Source organism: Callospermophilus lateralis, chromosome 3 (assembly GCF_048772815.1).
Source record: "Callospermophilus lateralis isolate mCalLat2 chromosome 3, mCalLat2.hap1, whole genome shotgun sequence".
Taxonomy (NCBI): domain Eukaryota; kingdom Metazoa; phylum Chordata; class Mammalia; order Rodentia; family Sciuridae; genus Callospermophilus; species Callospermophilus lateralis.
Window position 1 is genome coordinate 94,250,940 of NC_135307.1, and position 18,547 is coordinate 94,269,486.

Consider the following 18,547-nt stretch of genomic DNA (forward strand, 5'->3'; position numbering starts at 1 on the left):
GCAGTGACTCACCTGGCACTACTCTGCAATCAGCAACAAAATAACTGGCACCTTAAATGTTTTTGCATCTCACCACGGCAGCTAGCATCTTTCTTAAAAAGAGTTGGTGAATGTCATATCATGTTAAGGAAATAAAAAAAAAACTAAGTGAAAGAAAGTTGCTACCACTGGCTTGAAAGGATGAGGCACAATGAGGAGAGGCATGAATGAAGGAAGAGAGGGGATGGGGAAGCAACACTTAAGAAGAGCAAAAGGTGACGATTAGAGTTAGGATCAGATTGTGGGCATGAAGATAAATTATCTGTGATCTGAATCAGGACGTGATTGCTGTCTCCAAAGTGACTCTAACCAGTGTCTGTTAGTCAGCCACTGTGCCAGCAGTCAAGAGCCTCTGCCTGGATTGTTCTTTAGCCAAGCTGGTGGAGTTCTTTATTAGGACACATTCTTTGTTAGGAGATTCCAGAAAATTCAGGGGGATCAAGGAGAAAAAAGGTTGGGGAGCATCTCAGAGCTATGCAAAGGTTAATGATTATGTTCCTTTAACTTGACTCTGGAGAAGATGAAACTTGATGATGGATGAACTAGTTATCGTCAAGGGGGAGCAGTTTAAAAATTGCTCTACTGATTCTTCTTCTTCCAGATGTGAAATTAATTCATGTTTTTTAAAGCCCCCAAAAGACTTAATGGTAGAAAGGACTTTAAAGTAGAAAATAAAGGAAGAAGGTGAGAAAATGAGTGATTACATATTGGAAGTTTATTCTAGGTCAGTATCCTGACATTACTGAAACCAAGGGAGAGATTTAAAATCTTCTTTTTCCTCTAGAAAAACGATTCTTCAAAAAAAATTTTTTTTTTGCCTTTATGGGATATGTAACTTTATCCTTTGGTCAAAAGTTTTTCTAGGACTGGGGTGTGGCTCAATGATAGAATTTTTGCCTAGCATGCACGAGGTTCTGGGTATAATTGCCTACACCACCACATACAAAAAGTTTTTCTAAAACTGTGACAGCCTAATGAATATCAAGGAAGAGGCATATTATACTCAGATTGCTAAAGATTAAATAAGATATCACTGCTATGTACCTGCCTGTGCTTTTATTTTGTAAATAGCAAAATAACTAGAGAAAGACCAATGTTCAATTTCATACCTATTCAGATGCAAATAAATTTCCAATAAGATGTGAAAAAAATGAAATGATAATCACATACTTACCCAAACACATGGTTTGATCAGCATTTGTTTTGAAACCAGTATGGCAAAGGCAGTAGAAGCTTCCCACAGTGTCAATACACTGTCCATGGCTGCATATATTGGGGATTTCTTGACATTCATTGCGATCTGCAAAACAAGGCATTTTAAGTGAGATTTAGAAGACAAAATAAGGCAAATCTGGATGCTGAAATTTAGTTTTTCTTGATGGTCACTCATATTGTCCCATGTCACCATTGCTTTATCTAATTCCTATATCTTTTAATTCTATCTGATCAAGTCTTCATCTCTCCAACAACTTCTTTTAGCCCTTGACAATCCTAATGTGTCTTTCTTTTTATTCATATGAGAGCTTTCTTGCTTTGCTTCTGCTGGTCTTTAAGCTCTAAATTAGATTTGTGATCAACTGAATCTCTTGCTTTCCTGAAATCTGATTATCTGAGGGGTGGAATTTAATGCATAGGTTCACAAGTGACATAATTACATGCTATTTATCATCTCTGTTTTTTTTAAAGCTTTCAAGACTCTATGTTTAGAGTAAATGTAATTTGAAGGGCTTTAGACCTTCATTTCCTATTATCACAAAGGAAAACATCTCTGCACAGGTGCCATTGACCATACAGTGTCCTGCTTTTGGTTGAAAATTCAGACTGTTTGCCTGCCCTCTCTACTGAGCACACAGCAATTGGTAATGAACACTTTTTGCTACATAGAGCAACGCTGCTTGTCCCAGGACAGATATCTCCTCTGGTGTGTGCAGGCTGCCATTTTTGCAACTCTTAGCAGAGCCTATGGATCACCATACTGTTTAAAAGTCCTGAATCAGGTTAAAGATATCATTATGAGAAGGAAATTGGGATTGAGCAGCTCAGGACCTATGGCTAGCCTGTGCAGAAATGCTAGTTAACAAATTGTGATTACTCTTATTTTAGAAAATGAATTTAAAATGAGCAAACTGCTTCCTACGATGGGCAGAGGAAATCAATTTTCAATCCCAATCCCAGTGAAGGAAGCCGAGCTTGAGGAAGGCCTTTATCACTTTCAGGGAGAACTGGATCAGGAAGTGTGCAGGGGACCAGAACTGCCTTGTGTCTGGGTCCCTCAAGGAAATAGAGAGCACTGAGGATCTTCATAAAAAGGGACTCTCAGTGCTTTTTTCTCCTTTATTGCCCTACTTCATTCTAGTTAAAAAATAAATAAGAAAATATGGAGTATTTTGAGGTTCCTGAGGTGAAATAAAAGTTACCATTCTAGAGAACTCCCTTGCTAAATTCTTGCTTTGTCTCGAGACCAGAAAACTAGGTTTCTACAAGCACCAAGATTTGAACTCCAAGGAGACAATTTTTGAAGTTGGAATAAGAGGTTTGGCCATACTACCAGGGGGAAAAAACCCAAATAGTAAGTGGAGAGAGAGGAGACCACTAGGAAATGGCTGGGAAGAAACTGTTTTCTGTCTTGAGATAGACATTTCAGAAGGCGGCTGCATTTGCTATCCACCTCTGAGGTCAGACTAACATCCTGAGCAGAGATATCTAGTTATTCTCTCAGCAGCAATGCAGTTGCCAAAGTCAGTCATGATTTGGGATTAGAATCAATCTATTTACTAATTCAAATAAAAATCATATGATAGAAGGTTTTAGTTCTTTCCCTTTTAAGCATAGGCAGAGAGGAGTACTTTACAATATGCCTGAAAACTGCCAGGTAGAGGTTAGCATTTCAAGATATTTAAAAATGATTTTTGAAGTAGGATGTAAATGAAGACATTTCCAGAATAAAGTCTTCAACCCTAGGGGCCAAATAGTTACACAACTCAAATACATTCCCTTTCTTCAGAGGATTTCAATGAATGAAGGAAATTGAGCTTTGGGCTACAAAAACAGTCACTCACTACACTTATCCTGATAGAACCAGATGCATTTTATGTATTTTAATATTCTTCAAGAAAATGTGAAAGGGCTTAAGCCCCAGCAGGCTATGGCTGGATGTCTTACCTTGATGTATAAATAGCTCTGTCCCATTTCATGCCCAAGTGTGAAAAGGTGTGATAATTCTATATTATCAGCAGTTCTTTATTTTGACTGGAATTATTTCACCCAGTTCCAAAGAAATATAAATTAAGAGTAAAATGCAGGGAAATGGTATCAATGCCAAGTTTCACTGAGGGTATTGTGGTTCATATCAGAGACGTCCCCACTTTTCCTGTCCTGTATTTTTAATATGGATAACAACAGCTCTGTTGACAAAATGCTAAATACTTGCACATGTTCCTTTAAACTCAACAAAACAAGTCTTGATTCTCAAAGTGATTTTTTGTTCTGCTCTTACACCCGCTTCCCACCAAGGTCTCATAAAACAATGCAAAATACCCTTCAGAGAGCACTGCACTTCCTACCACTTAATCACTGGCAGGCAAGGAAATCCAAGGAAAATCTGACCATGTTCCCCTGAGTTGTTTCATTCACAAATGCATAAAATATCCAGGAAACTCACTTGGAAATGATCCGTAAGCAGAATAACACATTTTTCCTGACCTCTTTGCTAAATATACAATGATTTATAATTACTTTAAAACTTACAGGAAAATTATTCTAAGGTATTATTTTGCTTCTGGTTGAAACACTGGTGTTTTAAGTTTCATGCCACTGGCTACAAAATATCATCGAATACAGAACAAATTCACCATCAATATAAGTTGACAAGGCACCCATCCTTATTTCTACCACATCCTTGACCAAAGTGAACCATGAACAACTCTAACCTCTAGGGAACACAGTTTCTCATTTACTGTATGTTTATTACCGCTAATAAAAGATTACTGATGTTTGCTGCCTTCAGTGGGTGATCTTTTGTCTGTAAGACATTTGGGAAGATAAGTAATGTTTCTCTTCAGGTTGATCTGGTCCAGCTTGAGAATCGAGTTTTTACTGTTGAGATTGGGGTATGAGGTGGAGAAGCCTCCCCTGCCACTCAGGGAGAAGGTATGGAAGTTAAAAAAAGTAATTTGATCCTGAATACTGAATATATGTGAGGGTGGGTGTTTGCATGTAGAACAACAGATAGGGAAACCTGAAATGTATTTATGTAAACGATCTCCTTCTTGTTTTACAAATACCTCATCAATAAAGTGGCAAAAAGCTAAGTGTTTAGACATTTTGATAATTTTCCATTTTGCTAGAGTTTATCTATTTCAATCATATCTCATATATTCTTCAGCCTTAGATCTCAAAAAAGAAATCTAGTTATCAGAAGCTTGTGAAGATGACCTGCAGGGGGACAAGAGTGGCAGGTGGGCACCACTTACCGTTGCACTGTCCTGTGGGTGTGAGGCGATAGCCAGGCTTACAGTCGCAGCGGTAGCTGCCTGCAGTGTTGATGCACTCGGCACTGCGCTGGCACACGGGGCCGTTCTGACACTCGTCAATATCTGCAAGCAGAAGAGAATGTAATTCCAAAGAGCACAGAATCTGGCGTCCAGGCAATGCAGTCTTTCTTACATCTGATCTACTGAAAAGTCAATATGGATGTTTCATAGCACATTTCTTCATAATTGATAGAACTTGGAAGCAACCAAAATGGCTTTCTGAGGTGAATGTATGATAAGTAAACTGTGGTACATCTAGATGGAATATTAATAAATATTCTAAATTTCTAAAAAAGCAATGAGCTATCAAGCCTTGAAAAGTTATGGAAGAAACTTAAATGCATGTTACTATAAGTGAAAGAAGATAATTTGAACAGGTTATATAGTATATGATTTCAAGTACAAGACATTCTAAAAAAGAGGACACTGTGGAGACAGTAAATAGGACAAAGTAGTTTCCAATAGTTAGGAAGGAGAGAGGGATGAACAGGCAGAGCATGGGAAGTATCAGGGCAGCAAAACTATGCTATCATACTGTACTGATAGATATGTGGCATTACAAATGTATTCAAACTCACAGAATCTACAATAGCAACAGTGAACTGTGGACTATGGGTGATAAGGACACGTCGGTATAGGTTTATTGATTATAACAAATGCAAGGAGGTTGTAGATAATGGAAGAGACTATGCATGTATAGGGCTGTGGATATATGGAAAATCTCTGTACTTTCTTCTCAATTTTATTGTGAACCTAAAACTACCCTAGAAAATAAAGTTTACTTTTAAAAAAAGAGAAGACTGAAAACCCATTATCTAAGAATTCCAGAGCTTTTCTACTTCAATATTATCATTCATATAGGTAATTTCTTGATAATAATTACACATGGACTCTGATGATGCTCATATCTTTAAAACAAAAAAGTCTTTTGGGGTTAGGGATACAGGTCAATAATGGCATGCCTGTTTAGTATGTACAGGCCCTGGGCTCAATCCCCAGCAAAACCAAAAACAAACAAAAAGCTAAGTCTGAAACTCAGCTTTTTAAGGCCAGGACTTGATATAGGTATAGTCTAATGATCCCCAAGATTTTATGATTCAACAGGGCTGCTTTGGTCTGGAAGGGTGTAAGATCTGCAGAGCATTTCAAACTTTAATGTCTATATGAATTACTTGGGATCTTGTTAAAAAGCAGATTCTAACTCAACACATCTGGGGAATGGTCCCCGAGTCTGTATTTCTAGTAAGCGCCCAGGTGACTGGGGTGCTCCCTGTCTTCCAGCTGCAGGGTTACAGAGACTGCTGCTTAAATTACTGCCACAAGGCAGTCCAATCAAGAAAGCAAACATGGGAGATTGCACATAAAACTACTGAAAACAATCCAACTCTCAATATCAAAGCAAAGAATAAAATGAATATCATGTGCTCCAGAGCTTTTACTTTGCTCAGGAGTTGTTTGCCTGCTTTTATTTTATTTTATTTTTTAAACTGGGACCAAGGTCTGCATTGCTATCTCTTTAGAGGTATTCTGAATGGCTTTCACCCTCATTCCCAACAACAAACACAACAGGCAGGGAAGTGACATGTGCGAATTTCTCTTAAACACTTGTTTAAAAAACAAAAACCCCAGATACCTGATATAGTTCAATTTCATGACATCACAAAAGTTATTGCACAACTCATGGGGCAAAATACATGCTCTCCTCTCTCCTGCTTCAACAGAATGGTTTAGTTGTCTATGTCCAGTAAAGGGAATATCTGGAACATTGGTGAGAAGTCCTTAGCACCAGTTTTGGGTTTTCACACAGAAGTGGACTCAGCCAAAGAAGTCCTACCAGGAGGTGGCAGATGCATCAGCAGATGCCTCTCAGGTGTGTGTTTCTGTGGTAGGAGAACTGCAGGACCATTAGTATGAGCTTCAGTGAGTAGGAGTTCCTGTGAGAGGTGGGGTGGATCATGCCTCTCCATGCAAGAGATAGAGCAAAAGTATGCTGCCTTGTTATGATGGACCCAGCACCACCTCACTCATTAGGTCTGCCCTGATCTTAACCAAGACCATAAAGAAACACAGAGGAGAAGCCATTGGAGAAGCCAAACAGTGTCATGGACAAGCACTTCTGTGATGCATCAGCCTAAAGTCTGATCAAACACATACGTGGGGAAAGCAGACATATGGAAGCTCCCTAAACCACTTCCAGAATCCATTCCAGTTTCAGTGCTACTGAGGCATGTATTAAATCAACTTTCATTTTCCGATTTGCTAAGAGTGTGTTTCCGTGAGCTAAGAGTGTGTTGGGAAGCCCTGAGCCTGATTAGTTTTTCATATTGAAGAAGAAGAGTGTATGAAACCAAAAATTGGAGCCCTCGGTCATCTTATTGGCCACTAAATGCTACCCTGACAGCAAGGTGACAGCTCTACTTGTCCTTAGCACTCTGACAAATGGTATTTGCAACTCATGTATGTTGCAAGGTCTAGGTTGACTCTGGCCAATGGCTGCTGCTTTAGCATATATAAGTAGTGAAGAGGTACCAAGGTAATCACCCAAGAGACCTCTGAATGGAAGGGAAGAGGAAATGCCATGAGAAGTTGACAAACATCCTGGTGGGGTAAGTACCAGGGGAAAAAAATATGACCAAAAGGAAGACGGTCACCTCCAGCACTATAAGATCATTGCCATGGCCTCCTTTCTCCTCTCCAGTGTCCATGTTTCCTCTCCAGGAACCTGGTCTTTGATGACCTCCAGAAGGTGGGGACTGGGAACAAGGTCTGCACTGGCAATCTCTTTAGAGGTGTTCTGAATGGCTGTCACCCCCATTGTCACAACCAACACAGCAGACAGGGAAGTGACATGTGCAAAGTTCTCTTAAACACTTGTTAAGAAAACTTAACAGGTATGTGGTTACTAACAAACTAGAACTTTCCCTGTGGTATATAAATCATCTTTAGTTTAGAAAACCAAATGTTTTTTTAAATATTAAAATGTTGACACATGCTATAATATGTGCCCTAAGAGGATGATAACCTTTTCTATAATACATAATACTCTACCAGAGGACCAAAGTTCAAGTATTAAATAGAAAATTATTCCAGTTATTCTCAGGCACATCACATATTTAATATCCAGTAATGTCTCCCTGTTATTAAAATATAGAAGAATACTATCTTCCCCAGATGTAGGAAGAAATATGAAGTGCTATAAGGAATGTTCAGACTCATAACATATGAGAGTGTGTGTGTGTGTGTGTGTGTGTGTACACAGCAATAGGAGGTAATTTGAAAATGAAAAAAAGTACCTTTTGCATGCATGCCAACATTTTTCATATAAAATCAAATTTGCTGTCCTTGACATTTGGAATTCTCTCATGCATTTGGAATATTTGCACTAACCTTGTTTTCACTTGGGAGTAGCAAAGTCTCCATTTGTTGGAAGAGAACACTGACTTTAAGATTCAAGTAAAGATGACTGTCCACTGATGTTTACTTTCAAGCAATGTGAAACAAAAGAAATCTATGTGACACACCCAGGAACCCAAAAGATTTTTCATATCAGTCAGGAAATCTAATACATTGTGTCTTGGGGGAGGGGGCTGCGGAATGCACATCCTGGCTTTTCCACTGGGAGTTAGAGAGGTTTTTGCATGAAACTTCAAGTTGTTCCACACCATGCCCTTCACTATACCTAGAGTTTGAAGCACTTCTGAAATTTCAAGTTATGAAGTTTGGTGAGGGTGTGTTTAAGAAGCTCGTCAGCTGGCTCATCGCTGGATATGACATAGTTACAATGCCACTTACCTTCACAAACCAACAACTTGTCATTATAGAAGAACCCCACTGGACATTCACATCTGAAGCTGCCAACCATGTTGATGCACACTCCATTTTCACAGACTCCTGGGATTTCCCGGCATTCATCAATATCTAGAAACAAAGAGTTGCTTGTGAGTGATAGTGCAACATGTGATCCCTGCACAGGGAAAGAGAGGACTGAAAGGGAGGAGGAGAAATCAATGAAGAGCAAATTGAAATAACTAAGCTACTTTCCAAACATTCATGTGTCTATGTGGATTTAGTGTCTTTTTGGCTTTGTTTCAGAACACCAACTTTGCACAGGTAGGAGCCATCTTCATATCCACTGGGCACTGTGGATATACCAGATGAGTAGGTTAAAAGTGACAAGAGGAAATGGCCTCTTGCCTCCAAGTGTGCAGCTGTGTTTGGCAAAAATGGAAAGGTGACTTGAGGAACAGAAGAGAAGTCCAAGGTTATGGAGAAGTGCCATCTTTCAAGTTCTACTTCTAATCCCCCTTCCTCCTTCACGTAGCTATAGAAAGGAGGTAAATGAGATGTGGGGCTGTAAGCTGGGCTGGAGATGAATGTGAAGACAGGGTTAGCACCAAGGAAGGATGTCACTGCAGACTGTGTGCTTCCTGAAGCTGGGGGCTGGGACAGCTCTACTTGTCCTTAGCACTCTGACAAATGGTAAGTGGCTAATTCTAATTTGTTACATCAAGAACCAGTGTCTGGCTGGGTGTGGTGGCGCATGCCTGTAAGCCGCTAGGGTGGCTTGGGAAGCTGAGGCAGGAGAATCTCGAGTTCAAGCCAGCCTCAACAAAAGTGAGGCACCAAGCAACTCAAGGGGACCCTGTCTCTAAATAAAATATAAAATAGGGTTGGGGATGTGACTCAGTGACTGAGTGCCCCTGAATTCAATCCCTGGTATCAAAAAAAGGAAAAAAGAACCCGTGTCTGGAAACGGGTTGGTGAACATTAAAACAGGACCAAGGTAGGAATGAAAGCAGAGCCAGGATCCTGGCATTCATCAATATCTGAAGCTATAAAGGGATACCTGTGAGCAAGTCTCAGAGCCTCCTCATCAGCCTGACTTGCCTCATCTGTTTCCTACCTGCTTACTATTCCAGGCCATATAAATGTCCTCTGAAATAACAGTAAAAATAGTAATAATAATAGTATTCACAATCTCTGGATGCATGGCTAGTGTGCTTCTCAAGCAGTTGACCTGTATCTATTCACTGAATCAGCACAGCCACCCTGTGAAATGGTGTCTAGGTCCTATGCCTGTCTTCACTGTGCAGATGATGCAACTGAGGCCAAGCCAGAGGGGGTAACCTGCCAAAGAGCATGTAGTCAATGAGAGACAGAGTCAGGATTTGATGGAACCTGCTAACAGGATATCCTGCTCCCTTATGCTTCTCCACATCACCATCCTATACTCTTCACAGGACGGTTTTCAAAGTGCTTGCTCCCCTGGAGGACTGCTCCAGCAATCCCTTGACAGTGTGACAGAACACTTCCACTGGAGTTTATGGAAAGCTACAGTCTAGGATACAAGTCACCCTTTCACTAGGCTTCTATTACTATTGTTGAGCCTCTTGGTTTACTTATAGCCAGGAGCCTCTGCAAGGTACTTTGCATAAATTGTAGGAAGATACTCATAGATTCTAGGGTACCTGGAGGAGCTGCTGCAGATTCAGAAGAATCACATTCTAAAACCAACCTGTTTCAAAGGAGAAATTTCACAGGCCACAGGTAGATTTAAGACCCGTTTTCAAAGGGCTTGATTCTGTTTGAAAGCAAATTGATCTACTTAATGGGGGAAAAAGAGTTTTGAATCTCAAAGGGTACAATCTCAAAACACTGCTATTTTGAATATAGGCACTCATGTTTTCAGTCTTTTCACACTTTTCTCATGTTGTTAAACATCTATGAGAAATCAAATCACAACTTTATATTATCAGCAAGAAAACAAGCAAAAAAGCCAATAGAATCCATTCTGTTGGTGCAGATTAAAACATGAAATATCATTTTAATTTGTTTAAATGTAAGTGATATATATTACCAAGACTAACAATAACAGGCTGAGTCAAATCTCTAGCCATTGCTAGGTGTAAAATAGCAAAAAGATATATTAAAAATCTTGCTTTCTTTTCCTGCCTGGATTTTATTTGAACTTCAACTTAGAGAAGTTTATATTTTAAAACAAGATTAATAAACATACTATGGTTTTAGTCCCATATGAATGGACTCTATATGCCAACAATCTTAAAACCTTTCAGAAAGAAAATATAAAGCTTAAATAAAACAAAGTTTTTCAGCCATCTAAATATTTTGTCATTGATGGAATTTGGTAACAGTAAGCATATTGCTAAATACCATGTTTCCAGTTTTCAAGAGCTCGAGGCAAAGCAAGCCATGAGTCAGGGCTGGGTTCAGGTCCCAGCTCTGTTATTAATTAGCTAGGTGGCCTTGGATGTGTCCATTTCCCTCTCTGGGCCTCTGTGCCCTCAACTGTAAAGCAAGATATTTGAACTGGATGACGTCTGAGGTCTTTCCAGCTCTACTAGTGGACAATGCTAATGCAGTTTCAAGCTGCTTCCTGCCCATCCTGGAGGGCAGATCTTATAGAGTACACGCCTAATCTGCCCATGGAGAACCATTACTACCAAAGACCACTTATCTGCTGATCACAGATTCTAAGGAGATTAAAAGACCTGTTTCGGGAAGGGGAAAAACAAAATAGCTAGGGCCAGGTGTTTCATGCCAATGTCATTTAGCAGTTTTTCTTTCCAAACCATGAAGTTTCTTTGGATGTTGACTAGACTGTGGAGCTATATGGATTTGGCACTAAGGAAGCCAGGCTGATTGCTGGACCAGATCCTTGTTTTCTTAAACAAGGTCATTGGAAAGGCTGATGTAGTTTTCAGTTTACTTATTAGGAACAAGGTAGAACAAAGCAAGTGGTGATCTTTGCTACCACACACAACAGCTCAGACTTAGGGGCATCTAAGGATGCATATAAATCACACCAGGGAAAAACTCTGAGATCACAACAGCTTTCCATCACTTTTATGTTATTTGGTTTAAACCACAGGGGCACTGCCTACATTGGCTGAACGCTGTGTAATACTTGTGAATCTTGCATAAGCACCTCTATCACAGGGGTGGTCTCTGCTCCAGTTATCAGACAAGGTCTTAGATGGAGAAGATTTTCAGTTTAATTCTGAAATTCTCCAAGCAGGTGATCCAAGGAGAACCCATGTAAGATAAATTTGATCCACAAGAAGGACTTTACATGAACAACCCACATGTAAGGTATTGGTGTGAAAAATTCATGTAATCTCATCTTAGAAGGAAGGAATGGGAATTACAGTCAAATCAAATGTCAACTGGCCATCCTCCCAGAATCTCTCTCTTTGTTGATGCCTAGGCTTGGTTTAACTAAGCTTGATTGTAATTCTGTGAAAAGCTTTCCACTCCCCTTAATCATGAGCAGCAAATGCTTCTGCCAATTAGGTGGAGCAACACAGGGTGTTTACACAGCTTATTCCAAACTGAGAATCCATGTTTCAATAGAGCAAAAGGCATGGTTTCACATTTTTTTTTCTTCTTCTAAGAAGAAGAAGACAAAGAAAATAAACAGAAAATGACAGTATGCACTCCCTTTTCTAACACAAGGACAAGGAAGGAAAGTCCTCACAACGCTCACGTGCACATCGCCTCCTAACTCACCAACGGGTAAGCCTGTGTAAATGTCGATGACAAAGCCTGGCCTCTGGCTTCCACAGAGCGTAGCAAATTCATCTGCAATAATTGAACAACAAGAGGGGTGGGGATCAGTAAAAGAGCAAGAATTGGCTGAAAGAAATTACTTTTTCTTTTTCCCAAAAGGTTTGGTGTGGAAGAAGTTACTTTTAAACAATATTACAATACTGAAATGGTCTCTCTTTTGAAGAATTGACAACGAGAAGTAAACCTGGAAATTCCTACAGATGTAACCCTCTCTCTATAAGACAAACGCTGAAGGAAGAATAGTATGTGGACTGATATCGAGGGAGAAGTAGAAGTCTCCACATCACATGCCACAGGCTCCTCTGAGCTGTCTCTGAATTGAGCTTTCTATTTGAATACTGGTTCAGGTCTGAACCCAGAGACTGACAAGAGTGCTTCGCTCCACTCTGTAATGAGGCATCTATATAGGGTCCAAGGAATGCTTACAGAAGCCATTTTCTCAGTATACTGGAGGCAGATTGTGGCAAGTTCTTAAAATCAGATCTATTAATGGCCAATTCATGTCTATAAACCAACCTCATCATTAATTTGGTTTTTGGAACTAGATTTTACTCAGAATGGCACTCATGTACTCCTGTTCTCTCTCTTCCCCGAATTCATCAAAGTTGGTCATAAAAGACGAGCTAAATGTCATTGGTGATCTGCTCTAATTCTGAGATTTTATAACTCCAGGTAAGCACGACTGGTAAGGCATGGTATCAGTCCAAATCCAAGATGGCCATTGCCTTTCTGGTCATGCCTAGAGAAAATGAGTAAAAGCTTTCTGGAATTATTTGAATTAGAAAATAGCCTGAGCCAGGCATGGTGGCACATGTAAATCCCAGCTACTTGGGGGGATGAGGCAAAGGATTGTTTGATGCCAGGAGTTCAAGGCCAGCTTGGGCAGTATAGTAAGACACTATCTCTAAAACATTTTTTTTTCTAAAACATTTTTAAAAATCCTAACATATAGCATGTTATTCTCCTAGTGCTTTATTTTCTTAGACTATGAGTGTCTGCTTAGAGCAACTGCCACAAGAGCTGACATTTGTCATCCAGAGAAATTACAAGAACTCCTAAAATATGTGCAAATTTCAGAGTTAGTGAAAGGCCAAAACTAGATTTGGCCAATATTTATCATGAAGAAGAAATCTTGAATTTTAAATGATGCATATATAGGTTCTTAAAACTCAAGACAGTCATTTCTGAAAGTAAATATTGTTTATATCAAGGGTTTCCAAAGTGGCCTCCAGGAGAATTGAAATGACCTATTAGGACAAAATAGAAAACAGTCGGAATTCTATTTTTGTAAAATCTGATCTCTTTAAAAATGTATTTTCTGTATAATTTATATTGGAACAGTTCTCAAAAAACAAATGCAATTTTCAAGATAACTGAAAACAAATACATATACATACTTTTATATATAAACACACATGCCAAGTTTGTATACCCTCCAGATTTTTCATTAAGATGATATGATCCTGAAGACCATTGTTCAGTCAGGGTCAGCAAACTTTTTCTTAAAGGACTAGAGTAAATATTTTAGGCTCTGTCAAAACTTTTTAACTCTGCCACAAAAGCAGCTGTAGATAATGGGTCAATAAATTAGTGTGGTTGTGTTTTAATAAAATTTTATTCATGGATACCAAAATTTGAAGTACATGTAACTTGCATATGGCATGAAATATTATTCTTGTGATTTTTCCACCCATTTAAAGTGTAAAAATTGTTCTTAGTTTGTGGGCCATTCAAATACAGGTGGTAGATTGAATTTGGCCCATAAGCTTTAGTTTGTCAACCCTGCTCTAGACACCTTTTGAGGGGTGAGGTAAATCACAATTCTAAGTAGTGGTTATTACATTATTTCTGGAGCAAACAATGGATATAATGGTATAATTTAGTAAAAAAGAATCTTCTGTTGCATAAATGATCAGACAGAACCCAAAAATAAATTTAAAATTTTACATATCACTGTGTGGGATGGGATAGGTACTACAGAATACCTTAATCAATATCTTGCATGGATTAAATTTAATGCAAATCATAATATTGGCAAATGATCCCACCATAATATCTTTGATGCATAACATGTATCACATGATATAAAAATACTGCACCAAATTTTTTACTTTATATATTTATTTAAAGAATATCATTTGGGTCTTTTAAAAAATGAATGACATGGGCTGGGGTTATGGCTCAGTGGTAGAGCGCTTGCCTAGCACATGCGAGGTGCTGGGTTTCATCCTCAGCACCACATAAAAATAAATAAATAAATAAATGTACCTAAAAAATGAATGACATAGTATAATTCTTTCCTTTACAAAAAATGTAAGAAGAAATTTCTCTTGTTTCAATATAAAGAAGAGAAGCACTTTTTTCAGTGTTTAATTTGCTTTATAGTTACTGAGGATTACTTGATCAGGTTTCCTTTTTCAAATGAGCTGCTAGGAAGTTTGGAACCAAAGTCACTGCTCATCTCTGGCAACTGTGTAGGAATTCCCAGTTTGGATTTTGTGTATTGGCCTTGTTCCTTGTGTAATTTTCTTACTCTTCTTTGTCATTTGCCTTACAGTTATTTCTTATTTTACAATTACATCTTTGTAGACTGGCCTTAATTCTTTTGGAAATAAGACTAGTTTTGAATATTACATTAAAAACAAGAAAAGTTATGGTTTGTTTATTTATCACTTTGGTTTGCCTGTTTCCAGTCTTTTAATTATTATGTGAACTCTGAAACAATGATAACAAGGTTTATATTTTTGTGATACGCTGAGTCCACAGTTCTGGTTACGAATTAGGGTACACATTAGTAAGTATATTCTGTGATTCCAGTTTTCAGCTGGATAGATAATGGTCAACTCTGAACTAAACAGTTGCCTTTGTGAATCAATTTTTTTCCTTATGCAAATGAGCAGGCACACTTTTCTTTCTTTGCTGAGATTGATTTCTCCTAACAATTCATGGGTGATCGATCAACCTCTATTTTTAGTAGTAGTGAAGCTAAAGTTCACCTGTGCTTGGGATGGGACACTGTTCACAGGGCTTATTCCAGGCTCGGCCAATGTTGTAAGAGCAGCAGCACATCTTCTTGGTCATATTGAACAAGAGCTCTCCATCACAGGTCTGGTTGTCAGCATAATAGTTTCTGTAGCACAAACTTCTTCTCATATCTAGAAGAGAAAAGGAAAAAAGGATAGGAAGCCGGGAATAGTGGTCCACGTCTATAATCTCATCAGCTGGGGAGGCTGAGGCAGGAGGATTACGAGTTCAAAGCCAGCCTTAGCGAAAGTGAGGCACTAAGCACCTCAACAAGACCCTGTCTCTAAATAAAATACAAAATAGGGCTGGGGATGTGGCTCAGTGGTCAAGTGCCCCTGAGTTCAATCCCCAGTACTACCAACCCCTGCACCCTGCCAAAAAAAAAAAAAAAAAAAAAAAAGGATTGGATATGCCCTTGGGGAAGCACAACACATGTTAAGGGGATACTCAAAGAGAAAGCCCTTTTGAGTTGTCCTGTAAGCTGACTTTAATAAGGGCAGGAAAAGCCTACTCAGACACAACATTTTAGCTATCAATACTGTTACAAGAAAAGGACTTTGAGGAATGTATTCCCTGGTATTTTATGCCACAGAACTAAGTCATTATGTGGCTGTAGCATTAATAAACTTTACATGACTCTCCACCCTGTCTCCTAGTAACAATTCTCCACTGCTATTTGGCAGTAAGTTTCTCATTTCCGACTCACGATGTTTTAATACTGTAGGTCTGTGCTGTAAATATAATTGTCTAAAGATACACCCAAAAGTCAAACAAAAGAAGCACTATTCAACTTTTGTTTGGGATTTTCCAACATTACACTTAAAAGAAAACTCCCAACCACCCACACAAGGTGCTAAAAAACACCAAGCTCACGGTTTACAGGGGAGGAGGCTCTTCAGTGAGACAGTGAGGATGGCAGCACTCAGTCCAGCACTCAGGACCATTTGCTGGGCTTTCTACACAAGAACCAAACATGCCTAACCGAGAAAAACTTAGACTTACCCATGCAATTATTTCCCCCATTCACTTGCATGTAATCTGGAGGACAAATACAGGTGTAGTTGCCAACAGTGTTGTAACATGTCCCTGGGCCACAGATTCCAGGCGTGTCACATTCATTCACATCTATAATCCAAAGAGAAAGTGGTATGTGAATATGAAAACATCACTCTCTGGAGTGGCCTGGTCCTCAATGTCAATACAAATGTTGACACAACAAAGGAGAAAATCCACAGGGCACTTTATAATCCAGATGTGAAAAGCATGTGTTTAGTTCATCAGGGTCCTTCATCTATGCAAATGCATGCAATTTCAGGAAAGAAGGTTTTAGAAAGGAACTCCTGCCTTCTGATAAGAATTCCTAACAAATGAGTCCATAACATCCTCAAAGGCATGCAGAAATGGAACCATACAGAAAGTCTAATTCTCAATATCCTTCAGAAAGACAATGATATCCTTAAGCCATCAACAGCCGGCTTCAGGAATCTCCACTGGTAAGGGAACATGGAAGGAGGTACTTTGTCCCCTTTCCCATTTTCAAATAAAGGGGATGATTTGATGTTTGTTAACTCAGTGAGTCTGAGAGCTATGTCTTATGTACTGGATGCTCAACTTAAATTTAATGAGGTTCTTATGGTCCTGTGTCACTTAATAAGACTTTGGGAGAGCCAGGGGGACTTTTCTTATACAGAACACAAGGACTTCTCTTCCCTAACTACTCATGTGACTCTCGTATCTACATAAAACCCACCGCTCTTGCCCTGGTCCATGGCTCAAGTGCTCTAAAACTGTAAAATGGTCAATATTCTCCATCTTCCCAGTAATAGAGGTGAAGAAGGGCTGCAGAGCTGTCAGCAGTATCATGAAGCCAAAGCTTTCCGAAAGAATCTCACCTAAGTGCATTAGTACAGATGGTTAAGAAGAGGAGCCCTGAACACACAGGTTACTGAAATGGGGCCTGTGCTACTCTCATTAAGTAGCTTTGCTGAGGACCATGGAAAACTCTTTTGTAGGCATAAGTGGGACTATGGCCCAGCATAATAAAACTACACTTTTCTCAGGAAAAGAAGGAGATTTAGGACTTACTGGAAATGACATCATTTCAGTAACATTAGTGCAAGTGACCACATGTGTGGCATATTTACCTGGCTATGTTCATGATTAGACCACTGGGCTACGTTGCTAAGTCCTCAGTTCCTGGTTACCGTACTCTGGTTTTTCAGGCAAGTTCTCACTATTTGAAAGATCATGTCTTCCTTCGGGGCCACTTACCATCACACACTCGGGTGTCCTCGTTCAGGTAGTAGCCCGTTGGACAGCGGCACTGGAAACTGCCGAAAGTGTTGATACACTTTCCCCCTTGGCACAGCCCTGGCAGCTCCTGGCACTCATCAATGTCTATCAAAAGAAAACAAAAGGATTTCTTCAGCATTGTAAATATACCCAAGGAAATTCAAAATGTGCACATTTTAGGATGAAGGACAAAGAATTACCTTCCAGTATTACGGTGATAGGGTTTGGGCGAAAGCCTTCTCCTCCAGGGCACAGAATTTTGTACTCAGCTATTGAAACAAAAAATTTGAAGAGAGTTATTTCAAATCTAAAATTTCTAGAAATAATATTCTTCAGAGAAATGAACTGAAATATTCACTCTCAGGAAGCTTTAGCCCTCACTCCACCCAGCTGAAGTAAGTTACCATCTTCGTGCACACTGGTCATTTTCTAAGGGTAGTTGCCAGTGTCCTCAGTCTTGGGACCCTCTAATGACTAGAGTCCTTATGTTCTTCTGAACCATTTTGTTCCTTATCTCCATCACTATTTCTTTTAAAATGTTCACTTTCCCTTTTTATTTTCCAATAAACTCATCTCCATTTGTATGTTCTACTCAGCTTTTCTTCCCTCGAATCACAGCTCCCATTAGTAGTGTTCCTCAGCCTGTCTCCAAAACCTTTTCCAAACAGAGCTTAGGTAAAAGTGCCTCTTTGGGTTCCCATCCCACTGCCCTCCTCAGTACCTAGAGATCTTTCTTACCCCTCTATTTCTACAGATGGCAATATTAATTCTCCTGGTTTCCAAAAGCAACTTTCTACAGTGTCTTTTATTCCACCATTCCTCCATTCATCCAGGTTTTCCACTCAGAAACATTTATTCCAGTGCCCTGCACCGGCACGGTGATACACATAAGAACACACGAGTAAGAGTGACCCTAATCAGCAGAACCATCTTTTCATAATCATGCTGGTCCTTCCTGATCATCCCTGTCCTGGCTTTCTGAAATCATATGTACCATGTGCATGTGTGTAAGTATGTACACATTCCTTTTCTAATTCTGATACACATTTGGGGTGGGCGGTTCTTTAAATCCA

At 39.3% G+C, this 18,547-nt stretch overlaps 1 protein-coding gene across 3 annotated transcripts in view; it reads right to left on the bottom strand.

The window, feature by feature from the left end:
* The window catches only part of Fbn1 (fibrillin 1), a 223,145-nt gene that overhangs the window by 35,106 nt on the left and 169,492 nt on the right, over positions 1-18,547 (bottom strand). For all 3 annotated transcript variants that reach the window (XM_076850756.1, XM_076850757.1, XM_076850755.1), the window contains 8 exons: positions 17,675-17,743; positions 17,454-17,579; positions 16,185-16,307; positions 15,155-15,313; positions 12,099-12,170; positions 8,364-8,489; positions 4,512-4,634; positions 1,214-1,339 (listed from right to left, as the gene is read on the bottom strand). In XM_076850756.1, coding sequence (XP_076706871.1) covers positions 1,214-1,339; positions 4,512-4,634; positions 8,364-8,489; positions 12,099-12,170; positions 15,155-15,313; positions 16,185-16,307; positions 17,454-17,579; positions 17,675-17,743 — 924 coding nt within the window. The remainder of the gene's footprint in view (positions 1-1,213; positions 1,340-4,511; positions 4,635-8,363; positions 8,490-12,098; positions 12,171-15,154; positions 15,314-16,184; positions 16,308-17,453; positions 17,580-17,674; positions 17,744-18,547) is intronic.